Raw genomic sequence first — 23,861 nt, forward strand, 5'->3', positions numbered from 1 at the left:
CACAAATTGAATAAATGCAACCAATTTAAATGCAAACAAACACCAACACAATAAAAAATAACGAGCTTTTAAAAGTGCGTTTCAGTGAAAGGTACAGCTGGATTTTATATCCTGCGGACTGCATTGTTTAGACTGACACACCTTTCTGTCAGTATGAGGACTGCAGACATGCTTTCAACATAACTAACGATAAGTGGGATCATCTGGACAGGGAAACGCAGCCCAATTCAAAAGAAGATCGCGTCTCCACACAGAACTAGAAATACTGTTTAAAGGAGATCAGTGTTTGTTCCTTCCTGACCCCAGGACAGTAGATGGCGCTAATAAAGCCACCACCAGGAAGTACCCACGGATCATGGCAGTCCTGACTGTGTTCATACGGCGTTCAAGTTTAGATGGTGAGCAGTGAAATACACCAACTACAAATAACACCAAAGGACATGGGCTCATTCAGAGAAAGACCCGAAACCAGACAAGCTGCTTTGTTCAGCAGCCTCATAAGAAACTAGCTATCTTGGACTGGTTTTGGTTCTTCCACTGTTGGATTATTTTTTGAGGATCTTCGTTACTAGCTGCCTTCCTGACTGCCAAAACACACTCCGCTATATTACTGGTGAGTGAGAGTGAATGAGAGAGAGAGAGAGAGAGAGAGAGAGAGAGAGAGAGAGAGAGAGAGAGAGAGAGAGAGAGAGAGAGAGAATGGTGTTAGAGAGAGAGAGAGAATGGTGTTGGAGAGAGAGAGAGAGAGAGAGAGAGAGAATGGTGTTGAACTGAAGTCTCGTTTAAAGCTAAATTATTGTTAATGATCCGTGTGCGTTCACTAACCTCAGACATTCAGACCTCTAAAGCAGGTTAATGGGTCACATATCTGCTGTATAGCTCATTTTCTCATTTCCCAGTTCTTAAATCTTAAGAACCCCAGTGTAGCATTTTAAGCTTTAAGACTTTTTCACCAAATCATCTCTATACAAGCTTTACCAAACTTTGAGGGGTGTTACCGGCTTGTCCGGGTGGGCTTGTCCGTGCCTCTATCTGTTCTGACTTCTGCTTTCCAGTACAGCTGTTAGAATTAAAAGACGAACTTGTCCTTATTTGGTCTATTGGCTTCGTCTCTGTCCTCTGAAATACACACTATTTCCAGTAACAGTTGTACTTCATCCATACACTCATTCATTCAATTTATACGATAAGAGTGTGCCACATCGATGTTTAACTGTGTGTGTATATATGCTCCTTGTTAACGTTATAAAATGTAATTTCAAGATTTATGACTTGTTCCACAAACTGTCCGCCTTAGTTGTGCATGTCATAACAGGGCCAACGCTGGGGTTGAATGGGCTTGGGGTGCATAGCATTAGCCACTGTAGTCTCCTAGTTCAAAAAAGACTTTTATTGTGTAAAGTTGGCTTTCAAGTGCGTATGTCATTTTTTTTTTTAAAGGATATCGAAAAATAGGGCTTTTTTTTTTTTTTTTTTTTTTTTTTTTTTTTTTTTTGTGTTCTGTCTGAAAGAGGTTTAGCCTACATCCTGGTTTATATCTGTAATTATTAAGACTCTCACCCAGCTCCATTCAGCACTTGCTACCCACGTTTCAAGAATTCGCTCGAGGTGATATTTCCAGCATTAAGGCTGCGCATTTTCAGCTTTGTTTTTAGTTTCCATTGTGTTTCTGATGTCCATTAATGTCACCCTCGTCCAGATTGCCAAAAGATAATTATTTTTCAACAGGTGTATGTTTACACCGCTACAGAAATGTCCTGAGTGAAGTCTCTTAAAACTAAAAGAGACTAAACTAAACTAAAACATTTTAATCCCAGATGTATAAGGGAAGGATTTTTTTGCAGGCCATGAAATGTGATGAGTTGTACTGCAAATATGAATGAGATTCTGTATGTATGTTATACTTCATATTTATTCCAAAGCTTGTCTATGAACAGCAGCTGTGACCTCACAGTTCTAGTCCTTTATTCATTCCCCAGTCCAGTGTCCTTAATCCCCAATTCATACATTTCAGTGGGACATCTCCCTGATTCTGTATGGAATCTTATCGTAGATACTCCTCACTGTGGCCCTTAATCGGTCTTCTCTCCTAAGGAAACAGTCCTCGAAATCTGAGTGTGTCTGCTTGTTCCTGCCCAACACAAAGCACATCTCAGTTTGTCATATATCAACTTATTTCAGCCAGTTGTTCAGTGGACATTTAAATGTTTACACACATTCACGCCTGAGGAAGGTGATTTTGGAGCACTGAGGCATTTTCTTGCTGTATGACCTGAGAAGAACCCTCCCACAGATATTCCCTCAAGACTGTCGGAACTTGTTTACTTTAAACTTTATCAACTTTAACACCAAGTTCGTCCTCCAAATCAGTGGAGTTAGTGTGGGTACTAAAATGGGACCATCATAAGAAAACTTGGTTGGTTGGCTTCCCGGAGCAGGTGTGCCTCTCCCTATTCAAACAGACGCTCGTTGGGCAAACTTTACACGACTCTGCTTTTGAGTATAGTGTTGTGTAATGAAGTTCTCTTTTTGGGAGGAGTTTTGGATATTATGGGACCTTGGAGCTTAGCTGTTCTGTTTGCATCCTGTCTGTCAATCCATGTTTGCACAGAAACACAACCCAAGTGAAAATTGCATAGCATTAATAATGAATTAATTCTGTCTTTAATGTATGTGTGTGTGGGGGTACAAGTAGTAAACGTCTTTACACAGGAGTTTGTGGAAGTTAAAGCAGTTTAATGCTTTTGGACTTGGTTACAGTTACTTTTCCAAGCGTGTAGCCAGGTAATCTGAGCTGGCATATTGAGGTCTGCCATCTTTTCACAGAACGGAGTTTTACATAGTTGAATTTCTCTCTCCTGTTCAAAGGGGCACAATCCTTCCTTCCGTCTGTGTGAACACTCTTGTTGTTTCCTAGAGAGGTGTTGCCATCTGCACCGTGTTAGAGGTTGGAGTTTTTCTTTGAGTTGCACTTTTTATTTATGAGAGTGAGTCCTCTGCTTAAGTTTTATTGCATTGATGATGTAAATATTGTTAGCTGTCATTCAGCTACATTTTTGCTAAATTAAACTTAAAAATTTTTTTTTTAAAGTATCTCACAACTTCTGCTGGAAGCGGAGCAGTTTGCTAAAGATGTTCTTGCAGCAGCTTTCCAATCATGGCGTAGTTTACAAAAATAAACGTGAAGTTTGGACATCAGATAAGTTTTACTCACAGGTGACAGAAAGGCAGGTTTGAGTGGATGAAATGGTTGTCGTCCCGGGATAAAAACAGAACTATACATTTTAGCCAAAGACTAGCTCCATGGGCAATGAAAATTACCCTCGCTGCAAAATAAATTGGCCTTGCACTGACCACATTCAAGCTCTCCCGTGGTAAACGTCAGGCTAGATTGATTTACCGCCTGTTTTAATGCATTAAGAATTAGAAGTAACTCATTTCAAGTTCTAGTGTTACTAGCATGCCCTGATTTAGGCGATCTGTAAAGTCATACTTGGGTCTGCACAGAATCGGTTAGTCCACACCAGTGATCTGTATGTACAACAGTAGAGTCAATGTTTGACAGCAGGGCAGATGGACGCCCTCAGAAGAAACTCCCAGAGATTCAAAGCCACACTTTGAACAGCTCAGGCTGCTCCTCGCTAAACAGTCTTTAGTGGAATGTCTGGCGAAATGGGTTTCATTTATTGGACTTTGGAAAGATATTCATAGGACACACTTTGAATAGGCACATTGTGTTCCCATGAGAGTAATTACAAAGAAAACACAGATTGCCATTAGATGACTGTCTTCATGTAGCATGTTGTCATAGCAAAACAATTGTATAAACAAACTAAAATCTGGAGGGTTTTGACCCCTTGGACAACACTTGACCCTTCTGTGAGTATCCATCTCTGCTAAATACAGTCACACACCACATCATCTCTTAGCTGGGAATGTGTGTTTTCTTGCTTGTTACCTAACTTTAGCTAACCAGCTAGTCAAAGTCCCAGTGCCATTTTCCAAAGAAAAGGCAAGGTCTTGGCCAGACAGAGATTTGGTGAATTGTTCTTTAGGAAGGCAGTTGGTTAAAACTGCAGTGTCACTTGTGTTCTCTGAAAGTACAAGCAGTTGTCTGGGTGATTCTTTTCCTTGCAGGCCTGTTGAAAAATGAATGGTCTCCAGAGCTAGACAACCAGTAGCGCAAAGTGCTGGTCTTGAGTACGCTGACATGCATGTGATGCACTTGTGCTGTGGCTGTATGAGGGACCAGCTACTGTCGCCCGTTACCTAAAAATGATTTGTGCTTTTAAATCCGCTTTTCCTGTTTCTAGAGGTTTAAACTTTTTATTATCTGATTGTCTATTATCATTAAGGAATGATGATTTAACTGACTGTAGAAATGCATACTAGCGGTTAAACTATTTGAAACCTTGTACTGTTACCTACATCATATGTAGGTTGTATGTGTGCTGGATTTCTAATGCCCAGTAAAGCACTGCCATGGCAACCCATGTAAGAAACATTCGGAGCAGAAAAGGTTTTTTGTGCCATTTTCATCCTTGTTCACTGGAATTCTCCCAGCATAACTTCCTTACTTAAGACCAGATGGAAGGCAGCTAGAGCCCAGCTGAGGTCAGATCAGGAAAGGACTTCAGAATTGCGCTGGTCGAGCATCGCCAAAGCCCCTGTCTGATGATGTCTGTGATGTCAGATCTGAACTTTTGTTATTTAGCACTTTGATGAGGAGGTGCGCACCCTCAAGGGCCCCCAGATCAGCGGATAAAACCACGCAGATGGCGCCCACCACCTGCCTTTAGCTGCCGTGGCCCCACACTCTGGGGAGCCCCTCAGGGAGACGGTTGCAGCTCTACTGTTTCCTAAGGCCTGTAGCTTATGTCCTCTGTGCTCATGTTATCTGTGCAGTTTTGCTTTTCAGCGCAGCCGCCCTCTTCCTTCCTTGATGGGTGGAAATGCAGTTTTAACTTATTCATTTAAATGATTCATTCCTTTAATGTCTCTCCACTGTATTCTTTAATTTACTTGATTTTGTTTCTGTTTAGTTTTGGCAGATACCTTCCTGAGGTGATGAGTCTCAGGATGTAATTAAGATTTATTATTCCTGTATTCGTTCTGTTCTCTATAAAGCACTTTTGTAAACTTTAAGAAACACTTTATTTGTATGGCACTTCCTTAAACACAAAGTTTATTATTGTTATTTTTATTTATATTATTATTGTATTTTTTCTTTTTACCATTTACTTTTAGTCTTTTGAATAGTATGTGTGGGCAGGGGTCATTAACATTCCTGTACGGCTTACCCAGCGTTAGCTAGGTGTACCCTTAATTAACGCTGACATTCTGCAGTGTAACGTTATAATCACAGTTCCAAATGTGGCATGGAAGCGTACAGAGACCCCTCACATCTCTCCTCTCCTCCACTTCCTGTTCCCTCGCAGCCCCGGATCCACCCCTACCCCGAGCGCTGAGGTCATGGCGTCGGCCCAGCTGAAGTACCTGTCTCTAGGTGTGCTGGTGTTCCAGACCACATCCCTGGTGCTCACCATGCGCTACTCACGCACCTTAGCGGAGGAGGGCCCACGCTACCTGGCCTCTTCTGCCGTGGTGGTAGCAGAACTGCTGAAGATTCTTGCCTGCTTGGGCCTCGTCTTCAAAGACCACAGTGAGACCCCCCCACCCCTTCACTTCCACTACTATGCTTCATACCTGTTATTGCATGACTTGTTTTGTCATTGTGGATCTGACGTAGTGACCTGGGGTTTTGTTGTTAGAAAAGGCAGCAAGAACACCATTAATATTTATCACTGTCATTGTAAATGTTCTTTAAAACACATAATGGTGTAACACACTCAAGAATGAAGTCCCACTACTGACAGTCTCCTGTCTGTAGAGTTGTGTGTTCCTGTAATGCCGTCTTCACGTAGATAATACGTTATGATATTTCACTTGTATATTTCATATTTTTAAACCCCTCTATGCATTGTCATTTACAGTCCTGAGACTCTTCTGTCTTGTAGTTGCTGATTCCTGACTTCTTGCCCGTTTGTGTCTGGCATGTTTCTGACCTGTACCTAACGTGGTCTTTGTCTTATGTCCTCTCTCCGTGTACGCCATGCTGGACAGGCTACAGTGTCCGTGGTCTGAGCACCGTCCTCAGGCAGGAGATCTTCCACAAGCCCATGGAGACGCTGAAGCTGGCCATTCCCTCAGGCATCTACACGCTACAGAACAACCTGCTCTACGTAGCGCTTTCCAATCTGGATGCTGCCACCTACCAGGTATGGATCCATCAGTTGAAAATACTCATCCTCCTGTCTGTCTACCGGGTAGAGTCATCCATCCATCTGTGGGAATGTTGAGATGTCCACGTGTAACTGTTCACTTTGGTCCAAATAAAAAACCTATTTGTCATTACTCAAACGGCCTGCGCTTTTGGTTTCTCGTGTTTGCTGGACCGCACCTTCCCCTGGATCTCTGCTGGATCTCGTGCTTCCCTGGCAGGTGACCTACCAGCTGAAGATCCTGACCACGGCGCTGTTCTCTGTCTCCATGCTGGGCCGGAGGCTGGGTCTGTACCAGTGGCTGTCTCTGCTCGTCCTGATGTGTGGGGTGGCGCTTGTGCAGGTGTGTGTTGGGAACATGAAGATGGGTGGACATGTCCTGGGACAGCTGTCCTGCTGGTTTGAATTAAAGGCGCAGCTTAACCCAGTACACTGTCACTGGTGACACTAGTCCATCAGCATTACGCAGATGACACAAGCTGGATCTGATTTCTAAACGTGGTACAACTGAAAATGCTAACATCGCTGTTGTTGAATTCTAGATAAAATGGCACTGTTCTTACTGATTACCATAACGTTACCACGATGCACCAAGCTAACCAACTAATCAATGTCATTTGCATAATGCTAATGGGCCAATATTAGCATCCATGCATAATTAGGTTTATTAGCATGCCTGGTTGTTTGAGAGTCTCTCTCACACGTATGTCTTTATGTGGCTCCATGTGCTGTGTGCGGTGCAGTGGCCCGTGGACCCCCCGGGCGGGGCAGAGAAGGAGCGGCCTGCCGTCGGCTCACCCTTCGTGGGGCTGCTGGCCGTGCTGGTGGCCTGCTGCTCCAGTGGCTTTGCGGGCGTCTACTTCGAGAAGATCCTGAAAGAGAGCAAGCAGAGTGTGTGGGTCAGGAACATACAGTTAGGTGGGTGGGGGTGTGTGGGTGGGTGTGTGTGGGTGTGTCTGTGTTTGAGACAGATAGAGAGAGACTGTGTGTGTGCACTTGCATGCTGGATTGTATTTATTGTCACTTCAATACTGCAGAATCAATATAGTTAGTCATAACATTAAAGTTATACAATACAGTTTTTCCCCTTTTTTTTTGTTTAAAAAGAAAAGGGGAAAAAGAAGAGATTACAGAATTAAGCAAGTCTTCAATTTTGTACAAAGTGTATTTATTTGCACTGCAGTCGTGCTTCTCTTGTGCACATGCCTGTGAACGTGTGTTCCTGTAGAGCAGAACGTTTCTCTGACAGGATTATTTTTAGCATGGAACACATGAGGTGTCGCACGTCCTGTCAGCGTTTATCACTCTGTCAAGCGGCATCACCCTGTTGAAGGATCACACACTATAACCTACGTGTTGCATACTGAACACGTTTGCTTTCAGACTTATGAAAAACTTCCTACTTACATATTTACATTGCAGGGGTTACGTGACTGTAACAGACCTTTGTAATGTAATTCAACCTAAAATCAACAAAACCTCAATAAAACCTTCGTAATATATTTGTATGTAGCACACTTGTGTTCTCATTACAGATGGCACGATACCGTTTTTTCTGTATCGATCCGATACTGATATCTGGCATTTGAATGTCACCCGAAACCGATCTGATATTTTTTTCATGAGCCGCTGTGGTTCAGTTCACTGAGGGGAATCTCGTGTGGGATGTGTTTTTATTTATATATCACACACACAATATATTTAAAAAAATATTTTTTTATATTGTGTGTGTCTGTTTTCGTGCATGCATATAACAGATAAATATAAATAGTTGTTTATTTAAAAAAAAACAAAACCTTCTTTACAAGACAAATATTTTTTTTTTCCTTCCACTGGCTTACGGTCAGTGTCTCTCTTAGTGAGATGATGTTTACTGCCTCGGTCACCTTCTTAGTTCTCAGCCATTTTGCACTCTCTCTCGTTAAAGGATTTTTTGGCCTGGTCTTCGGCCTATTTGGAATGTCACTGTATGATGGAGAGAGGGTGCGAGAGCACGGAATGTTCCAGGGTTACAACTCCATCACCTGGACCGTAGTGTCACTTCAGGTGAGGCAGGACACACATTTCTACACACTCATAGAAACAACCCCTGTAAATAACCAGCTGGGTTTAGTAACTGGTTTGTACTGTGAAGTTGACTTAGAACTGAAAACGAACGTTTAATTTCATTCATGAACGTCTTCAGCAGTTTGACTGTATCTGAACATGGTCACTGGCTTGCTGTGATGTCACACAGTTAGCACAGTCACAGTGGTTCGTTTGGCTTGTCGGTGGTTATCTCCACGTTTATGTCCGCATTAGAACCTCTGTGGGTGGGTGTTGTGAAGGTTCTGACCAGGTGTGCTGCTCCTCAGGCTCTGGGAGGTCTGGTGATAGCCGCCGTGATTAAGTACGCAGACAACATTCTTAAGGGGTTCGCCACCTCCCTCTCCATCATCTTGTCCACACTCATCTCCTACGTCTGGCTGCAGGACTTTGAGCCCACCAGGTAGACGTCTGCCCCACGTCTGAGCCGCATGAGTGTCTGAGCGGTGTGCTCTCTACAGGGTGGTCTTGGACTCTGTCATTATTTAAATTTAGTGGAAGGTGTGGGTGTGTGTGTGTGTTTCGGTTCTGTGCCCTGTGCACAAATTTTCAAATCCATATGCTTTTCATGAGTGTGTCTCTTTGCTAACTGATGCCAGATGCTACAGATACCAGTTTGATGTTTGTGCTTACCCACCCTGGCGTGCCGTTTGCTTTCTCTTTCTAGTGTCTTCTTTTTGGGAGCAGTGTTGGTCATACTGGCGACGTTTCTATACGGCTACGAGAACAAGCCAGTGTCCAATCCCAGTCGGGCATAATGGTGACACCAGAGGATTCGGGGAGAGCAGCGGTCAGAGGGCAAGCAAGAGAAAAGATGGGTGACGGCACGTGTGTGTGTGTGTGTGTGCGCGCATGCGTGCGAGTGTGTGAGTAAAGGGTTTGATTGGCTGAGCCAGACTGGTCACCAGAGGCCATTCTATGAGCAAGGACTACAGCTACGGTGAGCCAGAGGAGCCAAAATTACTGTTAACGCTAGTCAGATCATCTCAAGTATTCGATGGACACTGTCCAGCCCTCCTGCGAGTGCCAGCATGAGCAGTTTGTGACCATCCAGATGGTTTTATTTTGGTGGCTCTTCATGTTGACATTTGATAGCAAAGTTCTGCGTCAGATGTGAAGAGGTCGTGATTTCCAGGTGCCGTATCCGCTATGTGATGCCGGTGTGTTTTCCAGACCACAGCAGTATGGACCAGCAGTTAGCCCATTAGGAAATCACTGGACATTACATACACAATGAGAAGAATGTTTAATTAAAACTTGAAGAAATGTAAAGAAAAAATAATATTAAATAATTTTAGCGACTATGATGTCTTTTGATTTCCTGGAAAGGGAAAAATGTGTTCGTTCTCACAGGTGACACAGCAGGTCACCACTTCTGGTACTGGTCATGTGACAAAAGCATGAAACATGACTACCAGGCCTGGCCCGCTAAAACTTTACACTTTTTTTCTTGCTTTTAATAAGTGCAGTAGCCTGTTTGTACTGAAGGCGAAAAGTTCTCATTTTTAGGGTGAATGGACGAATCTTGTATATCAAATGTTATCAACAACATTTCCACTGTTGAAATTTGTTAGCCCATGATAAAGGTTCACGAAATTGCTTGACCAGACATTATGGACATAAATGGATCTCCTAGCATAGCCTGCTGGTCTGGCACTGGATTACAGGTACCATCGATGTCCAACATAACTTCAACGTTTATTATTTATTTATTTAGTGCGATCTCATAGCCCAAGGCTGAATTTTCACAGGTCGAGAAGCAGGTTCCTGATGTCAGCACGTGGTCCACAGCATCTTGAGGATACTCCTGACCTGTGCTTCTGGACCGCTTCAGAACGTAGTGGTATTATGAAGTACTCATACTGGTCAGCTTGGTGGGGTGTCTTTCTGGGTTCAGAGACCATTACCACTGAGGAGCTGCACAGAAGCCTTCATAACTGTAGTGCTCATCAACAGGTGATTGCAGGTTAAGGCACTGAACAAAACTGACCAAACCTGGTTTCTTGTTGCAGTTGTACTGATTACAGTGTAAGCAGTGCACTGCTCTCTGAATGGAGACCAGTGACCTTAATGTGTTTCACTTGTATTTACTTAAACCTTTACCTCTACATGAGTGGAGGTCTACAGGAGCATGACAGTAACAGGGTATGGGGGTGTGTGTGTGGCGTTGGCTGCACAAACTGTGTGCGCACTTCTGAGTGCAAGAGAGCAACGTTCTGCTTTAGAATGCTGTGATGTAATAACGGAATAAGTTGAGTTTAGTGGTGTGACATCACAATACATAATGTTACTGTCAAACATTTAAGGAATAGTTCATCTAGAAAAGTGAACACTGCTCATTACTAACCAATACGCATTCTGGGTGAGTGATTCCTGTAAGGGGTTGTAAGCCACCTGTGTGAGTGGTAAAAAGCTGTGTGGAGCACCAGGGTGAGTACACTCCAAAGAGAGGAGGTGGCATCGTTTGCAGTTTTACAATTTTTTTTATTTTAAAAACACTGCATGCAAAGTCTGTGGAGAGTAAAAGACTTCAAAAGCCCAAATGCACCTTTTGTGTTTCCACTTCTGCATGTTAGTCTAAACTAACCTCAGTCGTTTCAGTTTCCCGTCTTTCTGCTGGTCACACACCTTCCTTCTCTCTGGCCTGCTACACTGGCACTGATGTTTTTCTTTCTCTCCTTTTTAAAGTCAGTTTAGCTCCCCCTTCTGGTCCCCTGAGTGCAGGCACTCGGAATGTTCGTCAGGATTTAACGCCGGCATGAAGTCTCAGGATTATTTTCTTGTAACCGTTTGCATCTTCTGTGGTTTAGTTGGACTCTTGGTCTGGATGGTGAGTGCAGGGGGGTGGAGTCAGAGGGCCTTTTAGACAGGTGTCCCTCTAATGACGAGAACTGGGATCTCCCTAATGAGCTCCTGCTCCCTACTGAAGTTACCGAGTTTTTGGCGTGGGTTTTGGAGAGCTGAATACATAGTGAACACGCAGGGTTCAGGCCAGTATTGGAACAGTTCTCAGTTTCTCACTTTGACTTGCATGCTGCTTCTACAGTGTCCCGGAGTGTCAAATTACAACAGCATTTATGCAGCAAACAAAAGTAGAGAATGAGACTGCAGTAAATGACTAAACAAATACATTAACTGCTCCTGGCCACTAGGGCTCAGCGTTTCCACATAAATGTGTGAAGACGGAGGGCCACCTGGCTCGGTATGGGGTACGTCTGTTACTGGATTGTTTTGGTCCGACTTGCGTCAGTGCCACTGGTGTGTCATGATGACATGCATGGTTGTCATCTTGTGAGAGCGAGGCGACTGCTGGCATGTCATGATGACGCATGCCGTTTTTAGTATTCAACTTCGTTTCTCACAGTTGCAAGACAAAGTGAATGTACTCTTTGAAATTGCTTGGATTTCTGCATTGATTACTGATAAAATGTGAACATCACAAAGTCACAATTATAGACAAACGCAGTCTAACTAAACTATGAAACAGTTGTACTGATCATGGCTTTTATTGATCACGTCAAGAGAACATCTACAGAGCAGGAAATGTAAACAAACCCCTGAACCCTGTTTGCCACCCCCACACCACCGCAACGCAGCCATCACATCCACCAAATATTTCCTGCAAAAGAGGTTTGTATAATGTTGAGGAGAAATGTCAGACCGTTCCTCCCTGCAGGTTTGTTCCAGTTCAGCCGTATTTCCTGGATACCGTGCGTGTACTGCTCTTTACAGGTCCCTCCACCATGCTTCACAGCTGGGATAAGGTTTTGGTTTATGGGTGTGGTTTTTGTAAATTTATATATTATTTATTTATATTATTTACTTATTTATTTCTCCCTCCTCCAAACATAGTTTATGGTGTACTTCCATAAACACCATTCTTGGTCGGTGTTTTTCTAATAGTGGACACGTGAACAGAGGTCTTTGGAGTCTGTAGTCTTCTGTAGGTCTTTAGCAACACTTTTGTAGCCTTTCCTCCTTCATGCATCTTTGTTTGCATACAGGCAGGTTTCACCTTAACCAGTCTTTCTTGAGCACAGATTTGTCATTAACAAAGCTTTCTGTGACTTTCTTTAATGGGTAAAGCACCTGTGAAACCTTCACTTCCAATCTCATCTCCTTAATTAAAACCATTTGCCAATTAACCCTTGGAGAAGTCATTAACACAAGTTTACTTGTTCTAGCCTGCACTGTGGGTGTTTTGCTTAATGTGCTCAATATAAGTCATGAACAATACAACTGCTGGTGTGTTATTAGTTTGGATGTAATTGTGACTTGGATAATGACCAGATCTAAGCTGTTCACTTTCTTGTAACTGTATCAGAGAAACTTGTGAAGTGCTCCCTAGTGGCCAGGAGCTGGCTGTGTTGAGACGTAATGCTTGTGATGCTGATTAATATTTCAGAGCTGTGAATTTGATTGTTTCCACAAATTCAAAGGCTTTTTTTTTTTAAACTTCAATGCTGCTCTTTTGATGTTAGTGTTTTTACCAGTCGTGTGTTCTGCCATAATGTTGCTTAATACCGTCATGTTCTCGACTTGTTTGCTTTAATTCCTTTGTAATTTAAACCTACACGTCACCATACTCTTCCCTTAAGTGCCCAATATCAAAATCTGAGGAATTAGAATGGACTGGAATTCTAGGAATTCTAATGGATTCCCTCATAACTCTGTCCTACCTGCTTCTGTTGCTGTTTTCCAAAGCACAAAAAAAGACCAGGTTTCATCAATGTCCCCATACACACAGATGCATGACTGTGTCCTGGGTACACAGAACCCCTCACATTGGACTCTGACTTGCCATCCATTCCCAGGAGAAGTCAAAAACATATGACTGATTTCTGCAAACCACAATATTGTGATTTGTTTTCGAGAGCACTGGAGTTGCAGCTACAGTTGAAGCCAAAGTTTTGATTATTGTTCACATCTTGTTCCTTCCTGTATTGATGTGGCTGTCTAAATCATTGTAAGCCCCTCTGTCTCTGGTACTTCATGCCAGAGCTGAATTCAAGGTGGACCAGAGCTGTGTTTAAGGCGGACGTCTTAGTAAGTCTGTCGTATTAGTACATGCCATCCTTCCATTTGACTTAAAGGCAGCAGTGTGGAATTAAGGCAGATGGTCCTTTTAACCTTTTTGAGAACTCATTGCTCTTAGTTCTAGAATCAACAGTGTGATTCTTGAATGAATGCAAGAGCCAACCACAGTTTGAAGTGCATGGCTGTCATTGATAAATCACCAAACTCCTGGCGATGGTGACATTCCAGTCATGCTGGTGCAGATGTGTTCCTGAAAGGATTCGGTCAAACATACACCGGGACGGACTCTCTCTGTCTCTCTCAGTATCTGTCTCCCTGCTATTTTGAGGGAATCACAATCAGAGGCGTCCCCCTCAGAGGCCTCCACATAAGAACTTGGGCATCATTGGCGTTGGGTTTGCCAAGGGCATTAGGGGGAATAGGCTCCATTCGGGTCAGCACCTTGGGCTGGTCCTGGTGCAGTGGCCCGACAAGCCTGGCCCTGGAACCCAGAGGCTGGTTGGGGTCGATGGCGATCTCCACCCTCATCCTCCACTTCACGGTCTGCAGCAGGATGGTCTCCTGTGTAGCGGTGTTCAGTGCCACCAGCCAGGTGGTGAAGCTCTGGTCCCGCGCGATGTGAGTGAGCATGGGCACGTTGCTCTCATCCACAGGCACTGCCCATGTCACACTCGGGTAGAAGTTGTCATTCATGCTGACTGTAAAGCGTGACGGCTTGCCCGTTGGACCTGCCAGTGCCACCGTTTCTGTGGTGTTGCCGTACCACGGATAGCTGAGGCCGTCCGAGTCGCTGATGGCCTTCATCACACCATCCCTCAGTTCTGGGAGCTCCCAGCTTGACCTGCGTGTCAGAGGTCAGACGTTAAAAGAGCCAGACAGTGTGACGCTAGTTTCCACAGTTGCCTGGTAATGGCAGGAACAGTTCTCAATGTACACATTAGCATAGCCCAGCTGTGTGTGTTAAGTGAATCATTTTAAGACAAGATCATTACAGCAGAATTGTCACTTGATGACCTGACTGTCTTATCTTAACCAAATCTGCTCCATCTGCCACTTCACCCCCCCCCCCCCCCACTTCACCATCCCCTGCAGGGCTCTACTCCCCCACACACATGTCCACATGCGCACGCGCACACACTCACATTCTAACAGACCCTCTGGGGAGCAGCATGGGAACCCAATCAGGCACTCAGGGATGTGGGAGGGTGTGACACTCACACACACTCTCTCTCTCTCTGACTAGATATCTTTTTCTCTGTCTGTGAAGGAGGTTGAGTTTGTGGTCCTTGCTGTCTCAGTAACTGCTGCTCCTCTTTGGAGGCTCTAGGCTGTTCTTAAGAGCTTCTGTGTTGATTTATATTGACCCAGTGAATGGTTATGAAATCGATCGTTTCAAGGTGTAGTTTCCAAATGGAACTCCAGGACCACTTACTGGCCAATGAAGACTGACATACAGACCTCCAGGAGTGAGAGAGCAGACACCCACAGTACACTCATCCCATAGAAATGCTTTTTCGTTTAAACATGCGTTCAACAAAGACCACATTCTTCATTTGTTACGATTTATTCGTTACTTTTTTGATGATGTCACCGATGTTAGTGGAGACACTTGTCAAGCCCGCTCTCACATGTGTATCCTCTGAGGTGCGAGATGACGTCAACAGGTAACTTACATTCCGATGTCTCCGTAAGTGTTGTAGAATTCCATCTGTGTGCACGCTTGTATCCAGCCCACGACCCACGTCTCGTTTCGAGCAATCGGCGGCATGACTACACGCGCTGAGGCCTTAAAATACGGCGTCTTGTAACGGAGCACGATGGGCGAATTTTCCTCGATCAGTGTTGGGCATTGGTCAATAGTGGCGGACACGTCGTAAACAACGATGTTATCGCGTTTAATGCGGGACTTGCAGGCGATGCTCTGGATGCAGCCCATGACGTAGAGCGTCCGCTTCAGGGGCACCAACAAGTGAGCGTGCGCTGAGCGCGAACGCGACGGAAGAAAAGAAAACAACAAAAAGAACCTTCAGCGTTGCTCTAATTTGCTCAAAATCATCCCATTATCATCTCATGTTTGTTGAGATGAAAAATGATACCTTCCGTTTAAATGTGCAAGTGATCCATAAAATTACTTTTTCTTTAAAACCGCAGGCGATTAAAAGTAAACAAGAAAACACTAGTGCACAGTCCTTTTTGCGGACGCAAAGCTGTGATTTAAATACTTAAGTCCGCTTGTTTCTCAGCTATCAGCGACACAATCCCGCTCTGACTGGCACTCGCAGCGGTAAAAGAGGGCGGTTTGTTCGGGGTACATCACCGGGTCCGTCTTCAGCTCTGCGCCCCTTAACCCGTTTCTTTCTAGTTCGAGTTTTCATGTCACTGCGCAGCTCGAGCGGTACAGTCAGGTGTGGCGTGCCGTTCGCAGCGTCCGGAGGTGCTCGCGTTCTTCACTCACACGCCACATAGTGCTGAGGTTCACGCGCTCACAGCAGCAGCAACAGCCGCAAAAATCCTGCAAAAATCTTCTCTCATTTAGTCGACGATGGAGAAGCCAAAGGTTGCAGGTTCTTCCGAGGCGAGCGAGTGGCGATTTAGGTTGCTGCTGTCATGCACGTTCAGCGTTCCGGTAGATGGAGGGGGGAAAACAGCCATTATTACAACACATTTAGATCGCACGTTCTTGTTAGATCTTGCGTAATACTTAGACTACATGGGAGTTAGAAATTCTACAATCGTGGTACTGTTTCCCTTTAATAACGCCTTTTGAGATCCGCTGTGCTCGTGCCCATCTCAGTCGCTGTCCGCTTCTCCGTGGTGCTGAATGGTGAATGAACGGCCAGAAGAGGGAGAGCGAAAGGCGTAGGCACGCGAAGCGCTCGCGTGCTCTCAAGGCATAGGTCTGTCAGATTCCAGATTGAAACGTGATCAGAACGTGACGCTAAGCCACACTTGTAGCAAATAAACCATTTAATGAAATGCTTTTCTATTTGGTTCCTTTTTCATGTGTAATATTTATTCTATATATTTTATTTTATTTTTTTTGTTGTAATTTTCATATTCTTTACTAATTTACTAGTAAGTCATCTTTACTATCGTACTACTACCGAGTCAGAGTAAATATAATATTGGTCTTCTCTAGAGGTGTGTCTTGAGGAATAAGAGGCTTGAATCTTGAACAGTTCTAAATGGTGTTGGGCGTGTATATATATTTGCATTCTACTTTACACACTGATATTAGAAAACCCGTCCAGTGCGTGCATCTCCTGGCCACTGTATTACGTAAACCTGCCCGCTACAGCGTGTAGAGTCGCACGCCATCGCCAGGTCCTCGTGTACAGCTCGTCTACGTTCTACCGTATTTTAATTACTGCTCAGTTTCTGACTACAAAATCTCTGCTGATTGGATATTATTCTGGAAGGAAATTATCTGAACACTGACACGACAGCGGCGTGATATAATGTGTTTTGTGCTGCTAGTGTCAAGAGTTACTGCTGGGCTGAATGGTGTCCACAACACCGGTCCTGTTGCTAAGATAAATGGTGACTTGACGACGGCGAAAACTACCTGTGCATGGAAACAGACGGGCTATCTGTACACCCAGAGGGGGTTTCTGATAAAGCTGCCTCTACTAAAGTGCTTATAAACTATAGGTTTTCGGAAAGTTTAGTTGTAAATGTATGCATTCATCTTAGTATGGATAAAGGTAATTTTATGATTATAAATAGGTTATTATCCTGTAGGCCTACAGAGAGCTTTATTTGCATAGTCAGAAAATAACTTTCCACAGCAGGTAGAGAAATTCTCGCTTGCGTTGAGCAAGTATATTTATGCTTTATCGCAATAAACGATAACTGCTAATATTACACCCTATTTTTAGCATTGAGAAATTAATGAATAACTATTAACGAGCTATTTTTACTTCACAACATAACAACCACGGCAACTGTCCCGGTTAGACTGACCGCCCGTAGCTTTCTTTTCGTTCCGTTTTGTCTCGTGCATAAGGAGGATCGAGGAAAGACGTGTTCCGCGGCTTAATTGATGTCTTTCCATGTAACCATGACAACTCGCGAAGACAGACTGTCGTCACGCATGCCGAGCTCATATTGCTTCATAGTAGAAGAATTCCAGCTCTCACGTCCTACGCTCCTTTACAGATGCTGATGTCATTTTATGAAGCTCACACGTGTAGATTAAGGAAACCGGGAGAAAATAAAGCGCATCCACAATACACGACTGTGACATACAACATACACCAAAACACCGAACATATCTTCAACGCTGCGCAGTAAGTGCTCAAAGATGCACTTAAAATAAACCTCAATCTACGATTAATCTTTATTGACTTTAATGATTGTATAATCTACAACGGTTTATATTGTAAAGTTTCAGTCCGCACCCATCTTTCTCGCTGGAGGCAGCTGCTGCACTTTTCGAAGTGCACCAGCAGGGGGAGTAATTCCCCCGTAGGTTTGCGTGGTCCGTTTTACATTTTCTAAGCGTGCGCATGAAAGAATAATGGAACAATACGCATTAAATTAAGTTCATGCTTTTGATATTTACTAGCAAACATACAATTATTTTTCGTTTATGCTTTTATTTTTTTTTAATAAATGAGCCTTTCAACATGGGAGGTGTTCAGGTTTTTAATGAGATAAACAGCGTCTGTGTGACAGCACTTCTGTCCTCTCCAGTGAGCCTCCTGTGTGCACTGAGGGAGGTTTGTGTCTGGAACTGGTAAGACTTGTCCGTTTGTGTGGTCAAAGTCAATGGAGACTTAACAAGGGTTAATCTTACCTCTGCCTACTGGACACAGGGTTTAAGGGAACAATTGAGAGAGAGAGAGTGTGTGTGTGTAGATGGGTCTTAGTGCAGCTGCTGGGTTCTGACTGCTCGACACTCTGTAGTGAGTCTTTGGATGAAGGAGAGAGAGAATGCAGAGCAGTCTACCAGGTAGTCAGTCAGTCTGCCCCCCTGCTAATGGACGCGTTAGGCTAAGTACTAATCTCGGAGAAAGACAGGGCTTTTTTATATATATATATATATATATATATATACACACACACACACACACACACACACACACAAAGAATTTGTCATTTCCAGGGGCAAGGTGCATTTTAGTACAAATGGACACTGCATTAATGACATGTCTGTTTGCATTGCCAGTTGTTGCTATGGCAGCAATGAAATTGTGAAACTCAAAGAACTGATCTACACTCTCCATAACCTTAATTTCATAGGGATGTAAACATCTACTTTTCATATATAAACTGGCTCCTTCTACTCCTACTTGCTCACATAGCTGATGAAGGACATATGTCTGATATGTCCTGTTTCTCTCTCTCTCTCTCTCTCTCATATTCATATATATATAATATAGGGAACATTCCTACCAATAGATTGAAAAGGCTGTATTGGGATACAGCATGGAGGGACTAATCATGGCAGCACAGGAACAAGCTCTGAATAACAGATCAACAGGGGCTGTGATCTACCACACCAGGCAGGACACCAGATACAGGCTGTACAAAGACGCCCCCGAGACACTTTGCACTTGTGTAACATGTTGTCTGTTGCACTGTTGTTTTTATGTTGCACCATGGTCCTGGAGGAACATTGTCTCATTTTTGTTGTGTACTTGTATATAGCTGAAATGACAATAAAACCTCTTGAACTTGAACAATGCAGCACATAACAGCAGGATACAAGATGATGGCAGACAGGGTGCACATGGAACGCCATAACCAAGTGGCTGGCCAAGTACGGGCTGGAATTTCCAATGTCAAAGTGGGATACATCCACAAAGGGGGTGGAGAATAACCCAGCTAAGATCCTGTGGGACTTCCAGATACACACTGACATAGTAGTAGTGATGGACAAACAGCAGAAGAGGGTCATAGTGATGGATGGAACAATCCCAAGTAATAGCAACATCAGGAACAAGGAACACAAAAAGCTTGAGAACTGGGAACAGCTAAGACACTACACAGGACCCCCAACCTCCCAGGCTTCTGGTAGAGGACCCGATCTTGAATGAAAAGGAGACCGCCCAGAGGAGGGCAAGTGTTCCATACAAACATTTTTTAAAATTTTGATGTGCAACAGTTCAGGAGCAGAAATATTTCCAAAATCACTTATTAGGAATAATAATAAGATCTCCAGGAGATAGATAGATAGTGGCCAGAGATGGTCTTTAATTCATTATATCCAGAGTTTTATGGTGATTCTCTAATGCGCTTTCAACATGGACATGCATGACTGTGTGTATTTTGTAGGTTTTCAGTCTCCGGGACTGTTGGTGTGGGATGAGTCTGAGTTTTCTGGTCGGGGAAGAGCGTGAGGCATAGTGTGAGCAGACTTTCTGAACTCTCTCTCTCTTTCTCTGTGTGACCTTTCCTGCTCTTATGAAATTTCACCAAGATAAAAACTGGAGCTGTGGTTGTGTGTGTGTGTCTCTCTCTCTCTCTCTCTTTCTGTGGGGGTGTGCGTATGTGTGTACCTTTGTGATATGCTTGCTGTTGTGCCTGTGTCTGCGTGTATGTACACTGCCTGTAGTTTAGAATGCTTGTATGTGTTAAAAAATAATAATAATTCTTTCTTTCTTTCTTTCTTTCTTTCTTTCTTTCTTTCTTTCTCTTTCTCTCTCTCTCTCTCTCTCTCTCTCTCTCTCTCTCTCTCTCTCTCTCTCTCTCTCTCTCTAATAAAGCAGTGCAGGAGTTGAATGATGGCTGGGGTCTGTGTATCTCTCAGCACCCTACAATGCTCTGCTGTGTCTGCAGTGTGTCGACCCTTTCATTACACAGGGGTAGAAACCCGCCATGGTGTACCTCGTATATAATAATAATAATAATAATAATAATAATAATAATAATAATAATAATAATAATTGTTAGTATTATTATTATTATTATTATTATTATTATTATTATTGGTGGTGGTGGTAGTTATGTTGTAGTTATACTCTACATGTATGAAACGTGCTACACAAATAAACGTGCCTTAGTGTGCCCTGCCTACTAGTAGTAGGAATATATTTTAAAATGTTTAAAGTGGGTAGTGTCATAAAACAATATTTAACTTCAGTACATGGAAGAAGAAATGACATGTATTGGGGTAATGTTGAAAGCATAGAACACACGTTATAGAGCACAGATCAAAGTGCTCTGATTCTGTGAAACTTCATTAGAAAGCCTGTAAACTGACTTGGAAGGAGACCAGAGGATTCGTTATGACAGTAGACAGGAAGAAGTGCCTGCTTTCAGCCAGAGCTCTGTGAAGATGTCAAAGCTGAAAGAAGCTCGTTGTGTTCATGAGTTGCATTCCCCCCACCCCCCACCAAGGCTGGACAACTCTGACGTACGACCGAAGGCCTCCCTGCGTCACTTGGAACCCTCTTGTTTCAGCTGGACAAATCTGATTGGTGGCGGTGGAAGACGAGGGCGGCGGCCTACTGAGCATTAAAGGTGAGAAGACAGATCTGTTCTGAACCAGGACAGCAGGTGGCCTGTTCATACACCATTCCTGCTTTCTCTAGGTTTGTGGGCCTGACCTGAGCTCTAGGTTATAAGCGCATGAACTGGCTCTTCCATTTTGGGTTCTTCTAGTTCTGGTTCTTCTAGTCCCTGTTCTTCTAGTCCTGACTCTTCTAGTTCTGGTTCTAGTCCTGGTTCTCCTGGTTTTGCTTCTGGTTCTGGATTTAGTCCTGAGATCCAGAAATTTACTGATTCTGGTCCCCCTCCCCACTTCTCAAGTGTAAACAACATCAGGAAGACCAGGACTAAACCTTGAGCCATTCTTAAAGAGCCTAATCAGCCCTCTGTCACACACCACCCCTCGGTTCACTCTTAAGCCCCCACCCCTCTCCACAGCACAGACACATCACACTTAATCAGCTGTCTGAGCCACGTAACACCATTGGAATCTCCTCCACACAAAGCACACAAGTGCAGCAAATGTGAGGGATTTCAGAGGTACAGACGTATAGAATTGAGCTTCTGTCTCAGGAAGTGTTACCTTGCCATTGTCTCCCTCTGTTTGCTCACTAGGCATCTGGAGCTCCTGTGAGGTTGCTCCATCACAGTGCGTATTGTTAAAAGCTCTGTACAAATCATTCGAAAATGAATTGGTTGTTTAAGAAGGTTTGGTTTTTTCAGCGGCAAGTGGGGAGTACATTTCCAGCTGATGTGTGCTGAAATGATCTCGAGATGTGTTCTGGAATGACCTCTGAGAATGAAAACCTAATTTCTTCTCAGCTTCCTGCCCGGACAGATTTTAACATCTGCAGACAATCCAAAAGATTGTTTCCACAACTCAAGACAGGCAATGTGTTGGAATAACATTAACAACAATCATTTTAATGAAGTAAACAGATTTCAGACACATATAGTGATGCAAGTAAATGCTTCTGGAAGTGGTAGCAGAGTGACTGGTGTTTGGTAATGGTTTTCAGAAACTTGTTCCTGGATATACAGGCCAGTATGGGGATGTTGTTATTCAGGCAAAGTTTTTGTTCTGACATGGTCTGGTGTGCCACTTTGATTATGCTGTGCTGTGTTTTCTGTGTTGCTGGTAATATTACCCAATCACAATGCATAAGTATCCTGTATGTGATACTTTTAAAGTCTAAGCACCACCTAATGGACCACCCTGAAGATTTCACATTTCCTTAGCTACTGAAGAAATGTGTATATTAATTAAAATGAAAATAATATTTCTTTAAAAATGAAAAATTAAAGTAAATTGACGGAAAACGTTGTGCCGAAAATTCCAGAAGGTTGCCGAGCAATCAAACTCCACTATGACTGACTTACACTGGTCAAACTGGTCTGGTTGTTCAGATTACGAAGATATTTTTGAATTTGATGAACCTGCAGTGACAGTGGGGGTGACTGTATATCACATCAGTGAAATGCAACCATTTAGATTTGAGCCTGACCCAGTAGTCAGAATTGGGAATTCCGACTGGTAAAAAGCTTTTATGGTAGCCATTATACTGAAAACTGATCCTAAAAGTATTACTAAGTATTACTACTATATACTATACTATTACTACTACTATATTAAAAGTAATCTTGTCTATTAACAGTTATTTCTAGCTAGCAGGTGCGTTTGAATAGCTAGCTAGTCACTGGTTCTATTTCTCGTTTTACTAGCTTGTCATCTCTCCGGCTAACTAACCTAGTTACGCTAGTTAGCTTAGCAGTGGTCATGATGGGAAACGGAACTAGCTAGCGTTAGCTAAATAACGAACATTAGAAACTGCACTGAGCTATTAATTACAGCAGCTAGCTCGCTAAACGCAAACGTTCAGTTGTTATTATTGTTGTAAAATCTACCTCCGTCAACTTCACATTCAGGATCCTCTATAAATGTCCGCAGTGCAACTACGTGGAGTAGTTTTAACGTTTCGTTTAGTCAGTTAGCTACTAAGATAGCTAGCTAGCAAGGCTAGCTCATGTTAGCTAATGTCAGCTAGAATGGTTGAGGTCATTGTACTTACCCTGTTTACTTCAGAGGCTCTTGAACACATCTCTTTAGATTCTTTACATGTCCATATTGTTGGAAAAGCAGTAGTGATGAGATCAAGTCTTCGTGTGAGACTGGCTCTCCACATCCCGTAGCTGTAGTGATCCTCAGGTGTGAAACAGCACTACAGGTCCTTTCCGATGTGCCCTTTTAAACTTGACAATTTTTGTCCTTTTTGATATTTTGGGATCTTTGGGCTATTTGTGCACAGGGGTCCCACTGTACATTGAATTTTTGCAGCCAAAGAACACACCTTTTTGTCATTTTGCATCACCTACAGTTCAACTTCTTGAGCTGTTGTCCACCATCTACGTCACACGGATGACGTTTATGACAGACTCTGAAGACAGCGGGTGAGGGTAACACCGATTTTTAAGTCGTATCCCTTCAGTTTGTTATATAAAAAAAGTTTTATAACTATTGATGGTCACAAAAAGAAACTCAGCTTTTGCTGTATTTATGTGTTTGACACTTTCATATCAGCTTGTGCTTAGCCTTTAAAGGATTGGGTTTAGGATATTTGAAAGGTTTTTCACTGTCCATACTTTGACCCAGCTAATGAAGAGAACTCGGACACGGGTGGACTGTGAGGTCCCCAGACCATCCCAGACCAGCCAATGTTCCTGGAGACCTCAAGACTTTCACTTACTCCAGACTACAGTAGGACTTCAGAGACACCCTCATGCTCACACACCATGTGGACACACAAGCTGTATGTGGATGTTTGGATACGTGAGTTAGTGTGTGGAGTAGGAGTGCATAATTATAAGGGTATAGGACTGAGTTTTGAGAGGTGCAGTGTATGTACATGTTTTTCTAATGTACTGTAATGAGGTCAGTGTATATATGCTTTTTTAATGTAATATAATGAGGTCAGTGTATGTACATGTTTTTCTCATGTAAGCCCGGTTCATCCTCCTACAAATTCA

At 43.3% G+C, this 23,861-nt stretch overlaps 2 protein-coding genes across 2 annotated transcripts; one reads left to right on the forward strand and one right to left on the reverse strand.

Moving 5' to 3' along the window:
* Positions 1-353: 353 nt before the first annotated feature.
* slc35a3a (solute carrier family 35 member A3a) lies at positions 354-9,658 on the forward strand. The gene is made up of 8 exons (XM_027024368.2): positions 354-613; positions 5,439-5,662; positions 6,124-6,278; positions 6,502-6,624; positions 7,025-7,199; positions 8,209-8,327; positions 8,636-8,769; positions 9,034-9,658. The coding sequence occupies exons 2-8, from the start codon at positions 5,473-5,475 to the stop codon at positions 9,122-9,124; spliced, it is 987 nt and encodes a 328-aa protein (XP_026880169.2). The 5' UTR covers positions 354-613; positions 5,439-5,472; the 3' UTR covers positions 9,125-9,658.
* Positions 9,659-11,938: 2,280 nt separating this feature from the next.
* Positions 11,939-16,193, reverse strand: fam78bb (family with sequence similarity 78 member Bb). Its single transcript, XM_027024348.2, has 2 exons — positions 15,077-16,193; positions 11,939-14,244 (listed from the first exon to the last, which is right to left on the reverse strand). Exons 1-2 carry the CDS (start codon positions 15,337-15,339, stop codon positions 13,722-13,724), a joined length of 786 nt encoding a protein of 261 aa, XP_026880149.1. The 5' UTR covers positions 15,340-16,193; the 3' UTR covers positions 11,939-13,721.
* Positions 16,194-23,861: the final 7,668 nt, after the last annotated feature.

Source organism: Electrophorus electricus, chromosome 23, assembly GCF_013358815.1.
Source record: "Electrophorus electricus isolate fEleEle1 chromosome 23, fEleEle1.pri, whole genome shotgun sequence".
NCBI classification, from domain to species: domain Eukaryota; kingdom Metazoa; phylum Chordata; class Actinopteri; order Gymnotiformes; family Gymnotidae; genus Electrophorus; species Electrophorus electricus.

Coding starts and splice junctions, on each gene's coding strand:
- slc35a3a (XM_027024368.2), top strand. CDS start 5,473: ATGGCGTCGGCCCAGCTGAAGTACCTGTCTCTAGGTGTGCTGGTGTTC. Junction 6,625..7,024: donor GTGGGGTGGCGCTTGTGCAG/GTGTGTGTTGGG, acceptor TGTGCGGTGCAG/TGGCCCGTGGACCCCCCGGG. Junction 7,200..8,208: donor GGTCAGGAACATACAGTTAG/GTGGGTGGGGGT, acceptor CTCTCGTTAAAG/GATTTTTTGGCCTGGTCTTC.
- fam78bb (XM_027024348.2), bottom strand. CDS start 15,339: ATGGGCTGCATCCAGAGCATCGCCTGCAAGTCCCGCATTAAACGCGAT. Junction 14,245..15,076: donor ACTTACGGAGACATCGGAAT/GTAAGTTACCTG, acceptor TCTGACACGCAG/GTCAAGCTGGGAGCTCCCAG.